Below are 21566 nucleotides of genomic sequence, written 5' to 3' on the forward strand. Positions count from 1 at the left end.
GGGTCCCTTTACCTTTTATAATTACAATGGACCCTCTGGATACAAACGTAATTTGTTCTAGGGGTCCGTACGTCTGCGTCTAGAGTCTGCATCTAGAGGCGCCGCTTCTGCGCACACGCAGCACGATAGAGCACTCATGCGCACAGAGCGCTTATGTGCATGCACGCATGGCGAAACCCAGAAATGTATACTTGGCCGCATTCGCAACCCAAAAGTTACATTACCCAAAGGTAACGTAACCCGAGGGTCCACTGTATCTCAATTAGGAAATTATACGTGCTGATCTTCCATAATAATGATATAAATAATATCATAAAATATACTCAGCATATAGAATTGCTGTCTTCCAGTGCAGTTCTGTGTAAGCTCAAGTTACTCAGAAGTTTAAGGTGGCTTACAACATGAAAAAACCATAATTACAAACAAATAACAAAAGTAGTCATAAACAATAAAGCATTGCAAAGTACACAACTAAATTAAACACTTACCATAGAAATCATAATAAGATCTAAAATAAAGATGCAAAAAATATCAAAAACAGCAACAATCCTGCCCCCCACAAAACCCTCTAAGCCAGGGATAGTCAACCTTTTTATACCTTCTGCCCACTAATGCACCTTTCTTGATGGTAAAATTTCCTTACCGCCCACCAGTGCTCGATGGAAGGAGGATTTAGTTTGTGCCATAGAACCCCCTACCGCCCACCTAGAATCCTGAAATGCACCCACTAGTGGGTGGTAGGGACCAGGTTGACAACCCCTGCTCTAAGCAATACCCCAATCCAAGAATCTGTTCAGCAGCCTCAGCTTTTGTAGCTGGAGTCAGTCAGAGACCTGACCTCCAAGAATCTGTTCAGCAGCCTCAGCTTTTGTAGCTGGAGTCAGTCAGAGACCTGACCTCACAGGCCAGGTGGAAAAAGATCTGCAACACAAGGAGAAGTGTTCAAGATAGTCTCTCAGTGATTCTCATTTGTTGTGATAGAAATGTTTTTGAATGCATTTTAAACCATTTATATTGTGCAAGCTGTAAAACAAACCATCCCCAGTTTTAAATAAATGGTTTTGTTATTGGTTGGCAAATCAGTAGAGTCAAGAGAGGAACTAAGATGAAAAAATTAATGTTTGGGAAAGTATTCATTCATTCATATAAGCAGGTACAGTTATTATGCAAGTTTTCCCTCTTCCGATTCATGAGATACACTTAGAATTATGCCATTGCCTTTTATACCACTGGATTTCAGTTTCTAAGCAATTTCCATGGTCTGTTGCAGCAAATTTGCCACAATACTGTTAAAATTTGCAGAATATTTAGCCCACTTTCCATCACCGCTGTCCTCAATTAGAGTACTTAATCCAAAGAAGTTAGGAATAGACACAATAACATCATGAGACCTGGTTATGACTTAATAACTGATGGATAGTGATTTGTGCTTAAACTATTATTTCCCAGCATTTAAAAACCATGTTTCTAGTACCCAAGCAGCGTGCAAGATAAAAGTTAACTGATCTCCATCTAGTCAATGTTAAGTTCATTTTATTGTTGTTATTAATTCATTATTCTGTCTTTTCTTACACAAAACCAGGGATATTCCATCTAAAAATGGTCACGATGTGTATTTCTCACGAGATATTTATGAAAAATACTCATTGACTCCAACTCTCTCTGAGCTACTGTTACTACCAAAAAGGTACCCGTATACATTTTTTTCTAACTTTGGTTTGGAAGGCAACAAGCTTTCTAGGAAAGAACACATAGGTTTATTTTATTTTTTATATTGTGCAATAATTTGAATAATAAAATTGTATGTGTGTGTGTGTTTGAAAAAACAGTTAAATTATACATCATCTAGCACGTCACATTGCACTTGCTACAACAGGCAGAAAAATATTTAAGTGATCTGCCAAGACTCTCATCCATTTTCAAGTGTCGAGGCGTGCAAAAGGGTGGAGAGTTTGGGAACCACTGCATTAGGACTTATTTTCAAATTAGCATACGTGACTGCAGCTTTACATTACATTCAATGCATGTTAACTCAGAAGTTCATTCCACTGTGTCCCCATGTTATTAATTAGTTGCTTTTCAGTTAAAAGCCTGTACAAAGCAGCAGGGAAAGAGGGAAAGGGAATGATAGCAAGAATCCTGAACTTGAGACCTAACTTGTGAAGAGAAAATGGGATCAGTATCTCCCCCTTCGTCTCAGGAGTTAACTTGGGGAGCGGGAAGAGAGAGAGAGAGCACTTTCCTTAACTGCATCTAAGGGAGGCTGTGGTTGTGGCTTCAACAGTTTAGGACAGAACTTGGGGAGGAGGAGTAAGTGAGGAGTATGTAGTTGCTAGAACATATAAACAGATAGTCACCCCCATGAATACAGGAAGGTGGCTCTATCTGTATTCCATGATGCCACCATTAAGGACATGGAGAGACAAAGGCTGCTGATGGAAGAACAGTGCTCCCAAGAATGTGTGGATTCGCACCTGAGATGCATCCCTTCTCTCCTCATAGAAGCTGTGATCTGAGGAAGAAGGGAGTCTGCTGACAAAAGGGTCAGTCTAAATAAAGAACAGGCTGGCGATGTAGGTGAAAGGGGGCTGTCAAAGTGATTTAGGCTTGCATTCTGCTGAAGGCTTTGACAGCAGCACGCCGTGAAATAATCCTGATGGGCTGCCGTCCCACTCCTCGTCAAATGTAGCTAATTTAAGCTGCTAGAATCACTTGACATTCCTACATCAGGCACATCTGAGTCAGCATCTTGTTGGTGTAGCAGCTTAATTAAATTTGCCAGTTCGTGCCACAGGAATGGACATGTTCTCTCATTCTGAGAGACAGCTGTGTAGTATTATTAAGAGCTGTAGACATGATACTGTTGAGACATTTTCCTGGTGTGTAAATCAAGTCTTTCTTTTTCACTAGATCAGCAGTTAACACTCAGTTTAGTTAATCCAAAATGTGCTTATTACTGAGCATGCTTATATGTTAAATAATTAAGAGGTAAGCCAGCCATCACCCATTAGAGTGTTTTGAGTATCATCCGTATAATTGATAGCACCATTTGAGGACCTATGTGCTGTGGGGTAGCATTTATATAACATAAACTGGCCTGGATCCAAAGTGCCATAAATCAAATTTCATGAGCCCAAGGGGCCTTTATGTTTGTTTTTCTCATAGAACCACTCCATATGCCGTCTGACATATTACTTATACAGCTGAGAAGGGGGGAGGGGGGATACTTGAAAAATAGTCAAAAAATGAGCTCACATGAGCCTCTTACTTACAATGACAGAACACAGTGGGACTTGTTTCTGAGTAAACATATGCAGGATTTCACTTAAGTCATTTCTTGGATCTTGGCCATTGACCAAGCTGGTGGTGTTTCTTCAAAGTAGTCATTCGGGTTTCATTTGTTTTTAATATTTTTTTGGGGAAAGAGATAAATGTGATGGTTTGACCAAACTAGTTATGAATTTTTGTTAGAAAGTTAGGTATTAAAAATGTTGCAGTAGCAATATGAATTATGCTCCCTGTTGAATGAGAATTAAGGCTGTTGGTCTTGTAGGCTTTTGCCTACATTTTTTTAAAAATTGTCTGTATTTGTTTCAGGCACACAGAAGGCAATGCAGGCATATCAAAAGATGTATCAAAAGAAAACAAGTCTTCTAGTGGGCAACCCGCGGTAAAACCAGCTGAAGTGGCATTCCAATCTGCAGCAGAAATTGCATCTTTTCAAGAGCCTAGAGTCCCCTATCCTTACTTTTCTAGTTTGACAGAGAAACAACAGAGGAGATACTTATTTCTGTTGTCTGCATACTTAAATGCCGATCCCAGCCTGATCGATCCATCTGAGCAGAAAGATCATTTACAATATCTGGTAAGGGTTCCGTCTCTATTTCCCATAATAGTGACATGATTTGCTAATATGATGAACAAGTGTTCCTAGGTAGCCTTTCATGGAAACAGTAGTGTTGTGTCTGATTGAAGTACAGGCACATGAAGCCTATGGTGTGTAGTTCTATAAACTTAGGAAGCTGCCTTGTTCTTATAGTGCAATACTCTCCCTGGCAGTAGCTCTCTCCAAGTTCTTCTCCACAGATCCTTTTTCACTGGAGCTGCTAGGCATGTACCTCTACCTACTAGGTGCAAAAGGGAGGCGGGTGGCACTGTGGTTTAAACCACAGAGCCTAGGACTTGCTGTTCGGAAGCTTGGTGGTTTGAATCCCCGCGACAGAGTGATCTCCTGTTGCTCGGTCCCTGCTCCTGCCAACCTAGCAGTTTGAAAGCACTTCCAAGTGCAAGTAGATAAATAGGTACCGCTCCAGCGGGAAGGTAAACAGTGTTTCCGTGCACTGCTCTGGTTTCACCAGAAGCGGCTTAAGTTATGCTGGCCACATGACCTGGAAGCTGTACGCCAGCTCCCTCGGCTAATAAAGCGAGATGAGCATGCAGCCACGACTGGACCTAATGGTCAGGGGTCCCTTTACCTTTACCTTACTAGGTGCAAAATGTTTGTTCTCCAGCCAAGCTATGGCTGCTTCATGAAAAGTTTTGTGTAAAGTAGTTTGCCTTGTAGATCTGTCCCCTTTTCCCCACCCCACTGAGAATTGCAAAGGAAGAAGAGGTTGCAGTAGCTTGGCGACTCATGAATCCTGATAGATGATGAAAATCACCAAATCCACATTTGTGGAGCAGCAGGTGCATTTTTTTTTTATATATTTATTGAAATTTTCTACTTTAATACATTAAAAAATCAAAAAAGAAAAACAAAATACAAAAAAATACAAGAAAAAAATAAAAATTAAAAACACATACAATTTACAATCCTTATTTTACCTTATAAGCATCAATATTTATACATCAATTCTCAATCTTAAAGCTTTTTTTCTAAAGTCGACCCAAATTCCCTTCCACGAATTCCCCAATTTTTCATGCTAATAACATGACAAAAATAAAAAGAAAGAACATATTATAATTATACACCCTTTGGATTCCCAAACCCCACCCTTCCCCTTTCCCAGTTTCAATCCCCAACAAATGTCCATCAGTCTTGGTCTACTATCAGCCTGGAGATCTCACGTCCGAGGCTCTTAATTCTCTTTCAATTCCTCTCTGCCGGTTTTTTTTATAGTCCTCAGTATTAAGCGCCAAATCTCAGAGAAGCTCTGGCCCTATATGGTCCAAGTTTCTTCCAGCCAGACATCCATACTTAAAAGTGGAGCCCAAATCTTGTTTCTTGCTCCTTTCGAATCTACATGTCCCCAAAGCTCCGACTTCCACCTTAATCAATTTTGTAATCCTTGGGCCTTCAAATCTCCACTTAATGAAATCTCTCCATTCTTCAATCTCCAATTCAAACCAGATTTTCATCATCAAGTTCTTATTTTCCTTTGTAGCCATCATGACAGGCCTCTGGCTCTCCTTTGTCATCTGCGGCATTACGTCTCCTCCTTCCTTTCCCTCAGAAACAACATATATCTCTTTCTCCACACTCTCAAAGCTCTCAAGTTTCTCCTCTTGTCCAGCTGCATGAACTTCCTGAGTCAAGTCCTTATCAAATTCAATGAATTTGTTTACTGTTAAGTCCAGAGTTACAGCATTAGTAGCCAAAACATCAATTTGGCCTTGTAACTTTCCCAAGAGAAGAAAAACTCTGTCCAGTTTAGCTTGAATTTCCCCTCCTTCAGCCATTCCTGTAATGTCCCAAAACCCCCTCTAGAGGGCTTTTGGTTACTTAGTATTCCTTCCAGTTCAGATCCAAAAATCAAGTTAGTTTGTATCGATTCTTCCTTGTTTTCAACAAATTGTAACAGAATTGTAACAGATATAACCAGCAGAAGCAAAGTTCTCTTTTCCCGTCTTGACAGCTAATTTGACAGCTGTCAAACTCTTTAGTATCTCTTCAACAGGCTCTCTCACGGGTCCGGGGGGGGGGTGGCACTTCAGCTCCCAAAATTTACTCTTATCCTCCAGTAAGATTACTTATACTGCCAAGTCGTGAAATTAATGTCTTTTACCCAATAAGAAAGAAAAAAATTCTCTCAACCTTAGTTAGCTGGTCCTTGCTTTAGATTATTTATAAGACGGGGAGACGGACTTCCTGTTTGCGCCTTCCCCGATCGTGCCTAATTAAAAAAAAAATTTCCTTTACAAATCCAATTTCCGTAGTACTCACGGGTTTTTGCTTTAGAGTCCAATTATTCACAAGAAGAAGTCAGCGCTCACCCCGTTCCCCGTTCCGAAGCCTTTAAAAAGGCTCCTTCGCAGGTTGGGGGGGCGCAAATGGTGCCCGCCGAGTCACCAGGTTCACAGGCTCACCGCCTGTGATTTTTGAGGGTCGCCGCAGCAGCTAGACCCAAATCCTACGGAGTTGATTCCCTCTGGAGCTCGGAGGAAATCCGCCATTAGCCGATGGCGCTAACCCGGAAGTCCAGCAGGTGCATTTCAGGTGGCCTTGGGGAAGGGCTATAGCTCAGAGGCAGAGTGTGTGTATTGCATGCAAAAGATCCCACATTCAGTCCCTGGCATCTCCACTTCACCTCTGTCAGAGGCAGTATGCTTCTGAGTACCAGTTCTCTGGGGAGAGCGTTGTTGCCCTGGGGTCCTGCTTCAGAGCTTCCTCTGTTCCACTTTTGATTTTTTTTTGCCCCTTAGAATCAGGTGGCATACAAATTTTATTAAATATGCAAAACTCTGAACTATGCCTGTGTATGTGGCTGCCATGGAGCTGGCAGGAGAAGTGCACATGCAGTCCACTGTTGACTCTTTTTGCCATCTGAATTTGTGCAAGGCACTTTCAAAACAAGGCAGAGGATGGGAGCTGGAAAGAAAGCTGGATGGGAGGAAGAGAAATGAAGGACGCAGCAGCCAAGTTTGATTGGAGGTTGGTGTGGAATGCTGTGCTGAGTGGCAGCAGAGCAGTAAAGGAAAGAAGAGGGAAAGGGATAGGGGATAGAAAAAACTACCAGGAATGAGGAAGAGAGAGCCAGAAAGAGAATGAAAGGTGAGGAAGGATAACAGATAAGGGGAAGCAAGGGGCTGTGTGGAGCAAACAAAGGATTTAGTGCTACATTTTGGTTATATCCAGTGCTTTTCTTTTTACTCATACTGTACGCTTGAGTACCCCCAGAAAAAAGCATTGGTTGTATCTCTGTTGTGTGTATTCTTTTTGTAAACTCAGTCTAGACTACAACACAGCCTTGTCTCTTGGTCTTGTTATCCTATTAAAGCTCAAGTAAATGTGTCTCTTTCAACACATTAGGATTGTGAATAATAGCTACTATCTATATATATCTACATCTATCTATAAATGTAAAAAATAAAGATGCTATATCATGTAGGTTCTGTTTGTTTTTTAGCAAATGAAAGAATTTGTAAGCAAAGAAGTTGGCGAGTTCTTGAAGTTTGCTCAAAATGCTGCCAGAAGTTGCTCTAAAGATTATAACAACATCTCAGAGGAGGCCTTGCTTTACACTAAGGTAATAGCTGTAAAAGGTTGCTTTTCTGCTTTCTGACCTTTAAAAACATAGTTTGAAAACTACATAGGAAACGAGGTTTTACTAGCTGATAGACGCTATGTGTAAGATGTTTAAATATATATATTCTGAGGGAACACATACCCTAATTTCAAAACAGCAACAAATATTTAAGTTGTATATATCTGCCAGTAATAAATGCAATAGAAGCAACTTGCATCTTATGCAGAGGTTATGTTTCAGGGATAGCATGTATCTGCAAAAATATATTTACCATACTTTTCCGTGTATAATACTAGGGTTTTTTTTACTCTAAAATAATGTTCAAAAGTGTGCCTCGTCTTACATATGGATAGTGGATTGGGCGGGAGGGGGCGTGATTGGCTGCAGCCGCGAGCAAGAGATTTAGTGACTGATTGTTGGCTGCTAGAAGGGCTGCTTTGGATTGGCTGCTTCTCCACTAATTGGGTTGGTGATTGGTTTCTGCAGCAAGGACTGCTGTGGATTGGCTGTCACTGCCTCAATTGGCGGCGGCTGTTCTGGGACATGCGCGATTGTCAGCTGACACCATTTCTCAGTCGAGTTAGTGATTTTCTGCTCGGGAAGGGTCTGTTGGTGATTGACTGTCGGTGCGGCAAGTGGGCGATGGATTAGCGGATGCCGGCATTTCCTCCCCCCGCCCCAAAAAGCTCAACAACTCTGAGCCATCTCCCCCCATTTTCTTAAAATTGAGTCCCCAATTATACATGGGGGAGTCTTATACATGGAAAAGCACTCAAATGCCACACACAAGCACACTCTTACCTTCCGGAGGCAGCACACCAGATGGGTCTTCCCCGCACCGCCAGAAGAGAGCTTTTAAGCTCTCAGGTTTTCCTACTGGTCTCTGGGAGGCTCTTGTGTAAGTTATAAGTTGCTTGTATTTCGGAACTGAAACTCCATTGTAATTTTGCTGTACATTATTTCTGAGGCACCATTGCAGAAAGCACACTTTTACAACCGTATTTTCTTTTACCTTCCAAGAAATTTTTAGCATCTCGTATTGGTTATGTGACGAAGTATCCTGAATGCTATAACCTACATGAAGTTACCAGCATCATGGGAGGAAAGTTCTGCACAGAACTGACATTTAAATTGGAAAAATGCCTTCTTGCCTTGGTAAGTTGTACTTTCTGGAGGAAAATGCTTTATACCAAGGCTACCTCTAACTCAGCATCGTCTACACTGGCTGTTGCTGGTGCTCTAGAGTTTCAGGCAGGGATCTTTTCCGGCCCTTCCTGGTGATGCCAGGGACTAAACCTGAGACTTTCACAGGTTCTCTGCCACTGAGTGAAGACTGGCAGGGCACTTCTCATGACAGTTCTGGCACTGAACTCAAGTGTCAGGAACTGGTTGAATGCAGAGGAACAGTGGGAGGAACAAGTTGGGGAACCCCTAAGGGAAGAAGTCTCAGAGCCTGGGGATTGGTGGTGGCGCGACAAGGAATGGTCAGAGGGAGAAGACTGGGAGGAGGAGATGTCAGAAACTGAAGAGGTAACAGAGCTTGGTGAGGGGGGAGAGTCTGGCAGGGAGCAGTCCAGCATCAGAGACAGGAGAGGAGGGAGAGCAAGCAGCAGAGATGAGTCAGGCTTGTGAAGAGGTATGAGGTGTCTTCCCCCTCTTGCTGTGACAAGCTTTCCTGCCTCTGGTCTCCCAGAACCAGGGGAGTCATGAAGTGGGAGGAGCAAAGATGGGCATGTAGGCACAGTCTCTGATTGGGATATATATATATATATATATGTATATATATATATATATATATATATATATGTATATATATGTATATATATGTATATATATATGTATGTATATATATGTATATATATATATGTATATATATGTATATATATGTATATATGTATATGTGTATATATATATATATATATATATATATATATATATATATATATATATGAGTTAACTCCAGCTTGCTCAGTGTGATTTAGTGATTGCTTGCTGCTGTCACTCGGGCACCATTTTCCATCGTTGGACAGTTTGAGTGTTATTATTTACAGTTAAAGTGAATACAGCCAGAACAAACTAAAATAGGGAAGGGAGTTTGTTAGGGAAGGGAAAAGAGATGGGGGAGGAATAGATTCCAGCAGAGCCCTCTGGACATGTACTTCAAGTATGGATCTCAAATGTCTGAGAACTTAATTCCCTTATGCCATTTGTTGAAGGTAGCTTTTCATACTTCACAGGAGTAAATAAGTCTTCCGACCACTGAGCAGTCTGAGCGTAACATTAGTCATTTGACTAAGAGTGTGATCTTGAATGAAACACATACAGTCATACCTTGGAAGTCAAATGGAATCCATTCCGGATGTCCGTTTGACTTCCAAAACCAAAGTGCAGCTTTTCATTGGCTGCATGAAGTTACTACAGCCAACTGGAAGCCCTGTAGGATGTTCAGCTTTCAAAAATGGTTTGCAAACCAGAACAGTCACTCTCGGGTTTGCGGCATTCAGGAGTGAAAACGTTTGAGAACTAAGCTCTTTCAAAAACCAAGTGTCAGGTGGTGGTGTGGTTGCTTGAGAGCAAACAGGCAAACCTGTCTTTTCCAGGCTTTATTCTGGAAACTATTTACAGTGAAGAGTGTCGTAAGTTCATGTCTGGCTCAATTGCTACCAGAATCTGGGAGTGGTCGGTCCTTGTACCTCCCCCAGCATAACAGTCGTGTGACCCCCAACATTCTCCTCCCCTCCCTGCGCCAAAACCTACTGTGCAGAATGGGCGCTGGCAAAGGGGTACTTTCTTCCTCTCCGGTTTGCTCGGGCTCGGTGTTGACCATCTCCTGGTCCCTGCACCTCCTCTCCACTGGAGGTGGGGCTTTCCTGCTCGCCAGAGGAGGAACTGCTTTGCAAGATTTTCGGAGGTTCCCTATAACACAACTGCCCTTCCACCTCTCGCCTCTGAGCTGAGGGCAGGTCCCTGACACCAAGGGTACGACTGTACTGAAGTTTTTTGTTCATTTGGAAGCCAAGCCAAAAGTGTTGGTTCTCCTTTTTCATTCTTTTTTCATTCTAGGGAAAGGTGAGCCTTGTTAAGCGATACTTTCCAAAACTGCCTGCACCAATACAGTTACCTGATAACCATAAAAATAAGGTGGACATTGCAACTCCAGAGCAGAGGGCTTCAATGCTTCACAATGTAAGTAAAAGGGATGCTGTCAGCAAGAACTATGACCACACAAACCCCTCAGTTGTGAACCAGCTGTTCTTAACAAACTATTCCTAGTGGTTATTTTCTGTCAAAATGTACATCCCATCACCTAATCAGAAATGACTTTTGTAGTGGCTGATACAGTTTAATAGAAGGTGAATGGAGACAGATACTAGTTTTAATTTGGTCTTGGATCCAAAGAACTGAAGGAGCAGAGAAAACAAATGTGTTTGTGCAGTTGTGTGAATGGTTGTACAAGTGCTAGTTGAAGGCTTCTTGCAGTGGAGCAACCACAACATGTTGGGGGGTCGCATTAAACTATGAGAAACTCAGTTAATAAACAAGATGTGGTGTGTAACATGTAAAATCCAGTGCACTGCAAGCAGGTTTTTTTTACAAGAACCTCTGCAGAGGCTTACCTAGGTGCTTACACTCTTGGGTTTGAGCCACCTCATGCAATAGTCCAGCAACATATGGGGACCTGAAGTTGAACACTGAGTGAGGGAGCTTTTGTTCTGAAAAAGCCTTTGGCAAGAGTTATTAGGGCATCTAATCATGCATGCGAGGAAGTTGCTTCCATCTTTAAAATCATTAGTTTTTGAATCCATGAAAATATATCTGCAGTATTAATAAATATATTGATCCCTGCTTTAGAAATTTGGCTCCTCTTTCTCCCCTGTCCCCAAATCAAATGATTTTTGCCCATAATATTTTCCCCTGCTGGATCAAGTACTTTCATGTCTAATAGTGGAATGTTATATTGCTCTCACTCTGATTTACACTTTGTTTTCTCATTTTGTTTTCAAAAAGGATGTTAGTACAGATCCAAATGCTGAAAAACTTGTATTGAAATATGGTCCTCAGGTAGTGCTGACGAGTGAGTCATTATTTACATTGTTGAACAATAATGGTATGAGTTACAGTGAACAGTGGGAACTTCCGGTTTCTGTGAAAATCATCTCTAATGAAGGTATATGCATATTATTTATTTATATATATATATATATATATACAGACAGAGAAATATATTTCGAGCCAAAGGGCTGGTGCTTATTTTCTGGTGCATATAATATAAATTGTGTGTTTTCATACATATAGCAGATATAAAATTAGAATATTATTGCCCTGACAACATTTCCTGCTAGCCCTTTGAAGATGCTGGTGAATTTTGAACTGTACCCACATACCGAGGGGGTTGCCTAGTTGAACTAATTGAGACTTCCTTCTAAGTAGACATATGTAGGATTGCGTTGGACATGCTTAAGGGTTTTGCTATTAATCTCTTGGAATTATTCTGGAAATGAAGGGGGAGGGGGAGATTTCTTTGTAGTGGGGAAAAGGTCAGTAATATCCAGAGGTGTTTTACTATGTTGCAGCAAAAACAAGACTTAGCAAATTTGTTAACAAACATCAGGAAATAACGAAGAATAGAAAAAATAGGTAAAGCAAAATTGCAAAGTTTATAGAGAGAGATGCACAGATATATTGCATCCTTCTTACTACTTAGAACAGTAACAGTGCCCAGAGACATGGAGCACAACTAATAATGATTTCTGGTGATATTTTCCTGCTACTTTTTCCCACTCCCACTAAATTGTTCTCCCAAGTTGATTATGACCATTGATTCTATTGCTACATAATTATTTGCAGTTATGCAGGAGAGGAGTCAAGGAACTGATTTGGCATACTGGTTCTCCTCCAACCACTCAGCTAGTTTTTGTGGTTTTTTACTGTAAGGACAGTTGAATGAAATTCAGTGGTTTGTGAAAGGAAAAGGTTTGTGAAAAGCAGAATAAGAAACCTGAAATAATCATCATCATCATCATTATTCCCTGTCCATCTTGCTGGGTTGCCCCATTAAAGTTACTGGGAGGAAGTCACTTTTATTTCTCTGCTGGTTAATGCATCTTCTCACATCTTCCTTTAATTAAAAGGAAAACAGGAAGTTAATTTGTAGGTAAGTGTCCAGAAAATAACGATTGTGCTACTGGAAAGTGAACATACACTTTTTTTTTCTTTAAAGGTTTCAGACCAGTCAAAGTTGCCTATATTGATCCCCCTCTGCCAAAGAAAGAGATGGCCGTGAGAGAAAAGAACCATTTGTATCATGAATTTCTGGCAGATTTCCACATGACTAAAAAATCAAGCATTTTGGCACATGCTGCGATACTAGACAACCCACCTGAAGGACTTGTGAGTTCCATTTTTAAGCTTATTTAGTTTTATTGAGCACAAGGGAGAATTTTAACTTTCCTGCAACAGTTATGAAATGGTACTGGATATCTTGTGTTCCCTGATCCTGCTTAGAAATCTGCTACAGAATATCTGTTCTTGCTAACCTCCCTTTATATTTTGGGGTGGGGGTAGTTTTAAGTCATCAAGGGTTGCATGGATACATTTCTTAAAAGTGCAAGCGCTCATCTTCATCCAGCTCTTCTTGATCCAGCTTTACCAGAGTCTTTCCCAGAGTGCTTTACCTTTGGTTTCCATCGGGACAGAGCATTTCACCATGCAGAATGAAGGTGCCCCTTGTCATGCTGAGTACCTGGGTGGGCTGGGTCTCAGTTTGCCCCCCTGTATACAAGGATTTTCTGTCTTTGTTCTGCATGGCTGCCAGATAAACACACAGGAAGATGCCTTATTCTGAGTCAGACCATTGTTCCATCTGAGCCAGCAGAGACTGGCAGATGCACTCCAGGGTTTTAGACAGGAATCTTTCCAAGAGTTACCTGGAGACATTCCCTTCTTGGTAAAAATAAATAAATGAAACTTTCCCATTTTATTTTTACAACTACCCCCTGTGAGACAGTTTAGGCTGAGAGATAGTAACTGGTCCATGGTCAACTTCTGAGCTTCATCCAGCGTCTCCTTGTTCCCAGCCCAACATTCTCAGCCATTACATCACACTCTGTACTATGCAGTGGATACAGGTTTCCCTAAACCTGTATTTTGACAATAAAGTGTGGCTTTTCTTGATGACAAATGTTGGCATTTAGGGTGGGCGTGTATGTACTTGTGACGTTAGTGCCCCCTTCTCTCCAGGGAGCACAGGGCAGTGTACTATTTATCCATTTTTATCTGCACAACAAACCTATGAGGTAGATTAGGCTGAGTGTGGGTTACCCAGTGAGCTTCATGACTTTATGAACACAGCTCTTCACAGTCCAAGTACACCATGGTGTTGAGTACAGCACTGGCTCTTAAATGTCACTATTTCCATTAATGTGCCTTAATAACAGAAAATGAGGCAAAATTCGAACAGGTAGCTAATTTGCAAATCCTTCTACAGGAACATGTTTTCATCACTGATGAACTGGGTTTGAAAATCTTTGAAAACATGAAATGTTTTCCCCATTCCAGTGTATACATTGTAAACACTTCCATTTCCCTTGTTTTGCTTGTATCAGATGTAACAATCGCAATCTAACAAACCACAATTTGTCAGAACCTATGATGTGCTCACTTCCTTCTCTTACTGTGCTTTAATTCAACTACTGTTTCCATTATGTCCAAACAAGGAAATTGTGATTTATTATATTGAGTGCAAGCCCGGATCCAATCCTGGTTTGTAGTCTGAGATTAAGCCACAGTTTCCCACTTCGGACTTGTTGTTAACAATTTCTGAATGTTTTCCATTATGGCAAGAGAGTAGAAGGAGGAAAAAGATGAGCACAATACAAATTCTTGGTCTGATAAACCATGGTTTTAGATTGAAATTGTTGTGTCTGAGCCTGACCCCTGAAACATTTTGATGCAGAAATACTGAATAGGCTTCATATATTAACTGTTAAGCAGATCATTTTGTTCACTGTTAAGAGTGGCTCTCTATGTAATTTTTTTTTTGTTTTCCTTCTTTAGCTGGGAGCACCACTTGAAGCATGCCAAGGTAGACGGCTTCAAGTACCTGACTCTGTGGATCTAGACTTTGGCACTGATGTGACAGAACTAGAGACGTTTGGTTCTGTATCTAAGCATTCAAATGCTTCTAAACTGGATAACATTCCTGCAAAACCTGCCAGTATATCATCAGAGCATGTGAAAATGGAGAAAGCACCAGTGTTGAACATGAACAGTGGCACAAGCTCGCAGACATCCGACTCCATCAGCCTAGACATTCATACCAATGTCACATTGACAACAAAGCCTTCTACACCAGAGAGCAGTCCTGTGAAACATGAATGTATGTCAAAAATCTTATCAAAGCACCTGAAAATGGAGAAAGAGTCAGTGTGGGAGGTAAACAGTGATGTTGGAGAAGGAAGGAGCAAAGGCCCTGAACGGAGGCTAGAATTAAGCACAGAACAGGATTTTAATAAGACTCCAGCATCAAGTGGTGGTGTCTTGGGTTTGGACTGTGAAGCAATTTCATCAGTTAAAGGGTTCAATTCAATGGAAATTGAACCAGATGGCAAAAGAGTTGTTTACGCCAAAGATGAAACTCTGGACAAGAATACCTTATTAACTTCAGATAAAGATAACTTCAAGGAAGGAGCTTTGGCTTATTTAGCCAAAGATGATAACTCACCCATTCTCTCCTGCTGCAGTGACACAGATGAGGAATCTTTGATAATTGACACAGGACATAAAAATGGCACTGACTGTGAATCGGGTGTGGTTGCTTCTGACCGAGGCCCTGAAGCAGTTACTCCTGAGTCTCCTTGCTCGAAACAAGCCCTGTTAGGAAAACTGACAGATCCTTCAAGGATTCCAGTTCAAGAAATGGCTGTGTCCAAAAAAGATTGTGAACAGATGTCTAAAGAATTTGATCCTGTTGGGCAGATTTTGAAAATGCAAGCTGAACTTCTCAAGCCACCTTCTCCACACCGACAAGAGCAGCCACAGATGAATTCTGAAGGAAGCCCTGCACCAAACCAGGGGTATCCACCATCAAAAGTACCTTCTGCTATGGAGCCCAAGCAAAGTACCACTGTGGATACCAGTAACTTACCCAAAGTTACCTGGACATCATATTTTCAGGTATCTCAAAAAGGTGAGTTTTTCGGTAGCTGTGCTAAGAATGTGGTCCCTGATTGGGCAAAACACTACCAGAATCCAAGTGGTGTGCAACAACTTCTGGGACATCCTGGCCAGCCGTCAGCACTTTCCTCTTTGAGGTTGAATCCAATTTACCCATTAGTCAGACAGCATCCTTACATGTTACAGGGCAGAAAACACCTTTAAAATGGGTGCAGCCTAGTGAATGTGATGAGATATTGACCAACTGCCTTTTTACTCTCTCTTTTGGGAAGAGATGGTTTGGGGTGCAGCTGAAGATTGTTTGGAATATGAACCTCCTCAACAGGGCAATCTTATCTACAAGCTGTTCAGCCTTGGTGACCTGCAGCTACTGGTGCGCTGCCCAGTGCAGAAAGTAGAACAAAGGCCATCCAACAAGAAAGCAAAAGTCAAAAGGGTAAGCTTTTGTGTTAAGTGGGGCTCGTGTTTTTCCAGATATGTAAAAGAATGCAGTTTTCTCTTTGAGCCAATTCACTTGCCACCACCTTGGTCAGCAGCCAGAGCATGGTCCACTTTGAGAAGGTGGAATCATAGAATTGAGTTTGAAGAGACCACGAGGGTCACCCAATCCACCCCCCTGAAATGCCCAACTTGGGGCTCGAATCCACAACCCTGAGATTACGAGTCTTCTTAATCAACTGAGTTAGTGGCTTAGCTCCAGCTCCCACCCAACAGCATCCTCTTGCTTTAGCTGCAGCTCCCTTTGAGCCTCTCCACACTCTGGGTGGCTGACCTGCATGCTGTGCTGGCAGCAGCTGCAAGTCCCACTTTCTTCACCAAAGCAGAGAATGGGGAAATGAGGACTCCCTGTGCTGCTGCTTTCCCCACTACCCCTTTCCACCAGCTCCTTGTGTGCGGCATCTGCGTAGTTCATTGTCTTCCAAGACTCCTTTCATTAAAAAGAGTCCTATAGTTCTATGACGGAAGGAAGTTAGGGGAAAAACTACTTATGATGCTTTCCCTGACACTTTGTTTGATCATGTAAGCTAAGCACACAAATTTGTTGCTGCTTCTGTTGCTGTGCCAGCTAAGCAGAAAGATGAGGAGCCTCCCAGGATGATTGGAGGCCCCTCCACTGCAGCTTGGAATGTGTGAACAACAACATGGTTGGGGCTCCGTTTCTCCATAAACAATCAGCTTTGCTGCTTGAGGGTGCTGTTAGATAAGTGTTTCTCAAGCTTGGGTCTCCAGCTATTGTTGGACTACAGCTCCCATCATCCCTGACCACTGGTCCTGCCAGCTAGGGATGATGGGAGTTGTAGTCCAACAACAGCTGGAGACCCAAGCTTGAGAAGCACTGTGTTGGATCCATGCCTTGCTGCAGATGCCTTAGTGGCATCTAGTACGAAGCACCATTCCCCAGCTAAGCTTGCTCCTCGACAGAAAGGGCCTGGCCACTGTTATCCACATCCTGGAAAGTTGTTTGTTGTTTGGATGATTGCAGCCCAGTATAGGTGAGGCCACCTTTGGAGTTTCCTCACACTTCAGTTCATTCAAAGTACAGGTGCTAGACTACCAGCCAAAATAGGAATTTTCCAGCCCTGCTGCCTGAGTTCCTTTTAACTGGAGTTGCCAGGGATTGAACCAGGAGCACTGTGCTCTGCTTCTGATCTATGGACCTATTGCCTCCACAGTTCAAACCAGAATCCAATCTAGGGTTGATGGCTCAAGGTAGTATTATGGTTATAATACTATAACCATACAAAGAACTTGCACTGACAGAATTTATGTACTGCAAAGAGAAATAAAAGTTCTCCATTTCAAAAATCCCAACTGTTTTGTTCCTTTCTGCTATGCAGTCATAGTATATGAACCATTCTACTGCCAATGCCATACAGTGAAATGTAAGGGGCAGGGTTTATCCTCTTAAGAACTGGAGAGGCATACATTTGGGGAAATGTTATTGCTACTCTGCAGAAGATAAGTAACACAAATGATGCTTATAAAATTAGTTTGTGGGGAGTTGCCTCAGAATATCTTAGTCCTCTTTTTGTCCTTGAACTTCCCAAAGGTGGCAGCATTGCACTTCTGGATTTTCAGAATACCCCGTGCATTCCATTCACATAGGTGCAAATGTTGTTAAGTACAATGAAGTCAGGTCATATAATCAGCATCTTTAGATTGTGACTATCCATAACAAACTTTCCCAATGTGAGTAGAATGCACTGTATCGATGATGACATATAGAGCGATTACAAATAAGCATCTATGCAAAATTGAAACTATGGTGTGGTTGTGACCTCAAGACTGTTTATTCCAGCAGTGGCAATTACTGCTGTGGTGCTCTTAAGAGAATACAAAAGGGTGAGAAACACTGTGTACTTTTTTTATTTACCCTGAGGCTACAGAGCTGAAGGGAGGCAGACTCTGAGCTCTCATAAGTTTTCCACATTTATATCCTTACATTGCATGTATCGAAAAGTTGCATAGCAGAGGAAGTGGGGCAGGGTGTCATGGGCTGTAGGGTGCCCTCCAGCGGGTGGGCCCAGCGCTGCCTGAAAATTCAGCACGGGGTGGGACGTGGGTGGTGCACAGCCTGCAGGGCACTCCAGCTGCTGCATCCCTCCTGGTCGCAAGCGGGCTCTGTGCTGCCGGAAAAAGCAGCGTGGGGCGCACTGCTGGAAGGGCACCTGGAATGGACACCCGGGAGAGGCGTGTAAGTGCCGGCCTGCAGGTGTTCCTCCCAAGTCGTGGGCGCCCTACCAGCGGTGCACCCCGCAATGTTTTTTTCTACAGCGCATGCCAGCTTCTTCCCTCCCAGGAGGGATGCATTCGCTCGGGCAACACGCTTGGATGCCCCACCTCCATGGCACACATACCTCCTTGCCCCAGGCGCCAGCGGGATAATTGCTACGCTGGTGTGCATATTGTAGAACCTTCACAAAAAAGATAATCACCCAGAAGTTACTTCCTTTGCTACTTTGCATCTCAAAATAGTTTTCAGATTAAGGGAAGACTTCATGAACCCCAGGCCTGGTCCCAGATGAGTCCAGTCTGGCAGTGAATCAGATTTACATTCTGGTTATTTATGAAGTATATAGACTAAAAATATGTTAACCAAGTGAAAACAGCCCCTCCCCTCTGGTTTTGCAGTACTATCCAGTTTACATATTGCCAAAGCTAGAATATCAAGCCTTCTATGGAGTGGAAGCATTAACTGAAGGTGAAGTATGTCGTCTGTGGACAGAGAGTTTGTTACATTCAAGAAGTTCATTTACAGTTGGTAAGTTCAGTCCTTCTGAACATAAGTTGTTTCGTTCTGGGTTAATATTTTCTGATCCTGCACTAAGGGGATCGTAACTTCCTGTCATTTTCTTTCTGCAAAATTCTTCGCATAACCATTTTTTTTTTAATGGACCAACTGGGAATAATTTCTCAATGGAAAAACTATGCTGAATGTTCCAATATGTAATCAAGTCCTGTGGCATGCATATGGAATCCATGGACACAAAGATGTGGCAATTGCACTTTTGATGGACAGCAGAGCCAGGCCAGAGTTTGGGGATGCAGTCCCTCAGAATTCCACCAGGGGCTGGAGCCTCTCTGATTGGCTACCAAGACAGCCAGTCGGTGGGGGGTGGAGTCAGCACTTTGGGAGGGAGAATAAAAGGAGCTGTTTCTGAGGGATAGAGTTGGATAGGGATAGAGAAGGGAAAGAGATTGGAGAGAGGGACAGAGATAGGGTGTAGTTTGGGAGATGGGGATTAGGATAGGATTTGACTGAGGGAGAGCTGGTTCTGATTTGAGTTGAACATGCACACTGAGGAGACTAACTCTAGCAAGAGGAAAGAGCCTCGTAGTTTAAGATAGGAAGACCATGTGGAGTGTCTTGGGAGGGTATACAGACAGGAGTTATCTGGAGGGCTGAGTTTGAGCAGGGAGAGGGAGAAGCTGTGGGAATACAGACTACCTGGGTCTCATTCCAGCCAGGAGGGGAGAGCACTTCTAGGAAAAGAAGAATCCCAAGCCAGTGACAAGGGGTGAAGTGATGCCCTGGGTCTGTTATACTAATCCGAATACCTCAGGAGTTGGATTACTAGTTAACTGACGAAAAGGACCCCTTTGCTCTTGGACCAAATTAAAAACATTGACCTGAAGCATCTGCCGGACCTAAGCGTAAGGACCTAGAAAGGAGTAACAGAAACTGAAGTGTAACAGCTGATTTTGAGTAGAGGGAGTTTAAGAGAAGATGTGCCTGTACTACTGTGTTTAAGCCTGTAACATAATCATATTTAGCTTAAGTAATAAGTTAACTTCTACCTGAAAAAACTTCTTCTTCTTCTTCTTCTTTGTAAATAAAACTTCTCTTGTTTGGTTAACTCCTGCCTGAGACTCCTTGAATCACAGTTTCTCTCACACAAGATAGCCTGTGGTAAATTGCAGACATTCATTTAATTGGCATACTGTGAGGTGGGTCCGCTATATTTAATTGGGAGCAGGATGAATCTGCTACATATTAATTGGTGGTTAGCGGTGGGATCCGCTACAGCCCCATGCATACAAGGCCTTTTAAAGGGATTAGAAAAACCCCAGGGAACACCAGTCTATTAGCTATGATAGCTAAAAGGAGCATCCCTTTTGAGAAGCAGCCTGTCTCTTGAAGATGGTGCTAAACGGAACAAAGTCATTGCCTTTATGTGCTGCTTGTGAATGTTCAGAGATATCTGGCTGCTTGCTGTTGGAAACAACTGATCCCAGAAGGCTATTCTCAAGTAATGTATTGCACAACTTGTAAGAAAAAAAATAAAATCAGGCCTGTACTTAGCAGAAGTATGCCTAGAGAACAGGAATCTGAGTGTGTTGGATTATTGGTCCTTTCATAGAATCAAAGAATTGTAGAGTTGGAAATATCTAAAGGGTCATCATGACCATAAGCAACATTATTTGGAGTGTTGAAGGCAGATTCTTGATAGTCAGTGCCCTTCCTACATAGACTTATTCACTGCTATCTGTCCATGACCCTTCATTGCACTGTTAACAACAATACAGGGCTGGATGAAAGACTTTTTTTTACTCCATTACTGGCTAGTGGAGAGTAGCACCGCACCCCATAGTTGAATTCGACTGGATTTAACTATCGAGGACTTACCTTTAGTTGTGCAGAGCAGTTGCTACTATGAGATCATTTGCCTTGGAATAAAGAAATCTGTTCAAAACTGAGCACCCTGAGTTAGCAAGTTTACCAGCTCTGGAAATTAGCAAAATGGAAACATATCCCAGGTCCCCATTCCAGCAGCACAGCATAGTTTTAATTTGTCTACCCTTGTGATTTTTAAGAGCTGGACTAAATCAGTTTCACAAGTATGAACAGATGGCTTTTTCTACTTTTTAATGATACTGCATTTCATCATTTTATAAGCCGCTTTGTGGGTTTTTGAGTGTAGGGCAAGGCAAGGAAAAACCCACACATAACTGGAAATAATAAATAAATAAATGCTTCTTTGAAGGTAGTTGAGTTACTGATAAAGTATGCAGACTGAGGATGCCCAACCTCTCTCTCCCTCTGGCTCACAGGGATTTCTTGGTTAGAGGGATAAAGTTTAAAAGCAAACCAACCAAAAAACAAACAAACCCCCACCTCTTGATAATCTTCCCTTCTTGTGTAACCAGCCATGAAGTATGACTGATAATATTGCTGTCAGGAAATTGACATTTGCTTGGAGTTGATAGCAGTATGTCGAATACAATGTCTATGTAAAGTTTACCTAACTTCAGAGCGCTTTTGGCAAAGCACATGCAGTGGCTGGAAAGGTGCTCCACATTTAATGGCTGAACTGAAATTCAAACAAAGCACAATACAGATTCAAGACTGCATTAGTTAGTAAGTGACAGAACATTCAAACAAGTAAGTGTTTAAATACTCTCCCCATCTCTGTGTACAGAGAC

The 21566-nt window shown here is 42.2% G+C and overlaps 1 protein-coding gene across 3 annotated transcripts in view; it reads left to right on the forward strand.

Annotated features, from left to right (window-relative positions):
- ICE2 (interactor of little elongation complex ELL subunit 2) overlaps positions 1-21566 on the forward strand; it is a 31935-nt gene that overhangs the window by 2287 nt on the left and 8082 nt on the right. For 2 of the 3 annotated variants that reach the window (XR_014162701.1, XM_081887615.1), the window contains exons 2-11: positions 1583-1687; positions 3598-3865; positions 7347-7466; positions 8487-8621; positions 10530-10652; positions 11475-11634; positions 12688-12857; positions 14523-15654; positions 15914-16077; positions 18774-18903. Coding sequence is in view for 2 of the 3 variants with exons in the window: in XM_081887615.1 (XP_081743741.1) it covers positions 1583-1687; positions 3598-3865; positions 7347-7466; positions 8487-8621; positions 10530-10652; positions 11475-11634; positions 12688-12857; positions 14523-15654; positions 15914-16077; positions 18774-18903 (2507 nt within the window). In the remaining variant the exon portion in view is untranslated. The remainder of the gene's footprint in view (positions 1-1582; positions 1688-3597; positions 3866-7346; positions 7467-8486; positions 8622-10529; positions 10653-11474; positions 11635-12687; positions 12858-14522; positions 15655-15913; positions 16078-18773; positions 18904-21566) is intronic. The other variant, XM_081887616.1, reaches the window with a different exon arrangement.

The sequence above is a fragment of the Podarcis melisellensis genome (genome assembly GCF_964234715.1).
Source record: "Podarcis melisellensis genome assembly, chromosome: 14".
NCBI lineage: Eukaryota > Metazoa > Chordata > Lepidosauria > Squamata > Lacertidae > Podarcis > Podarcis melisellensis.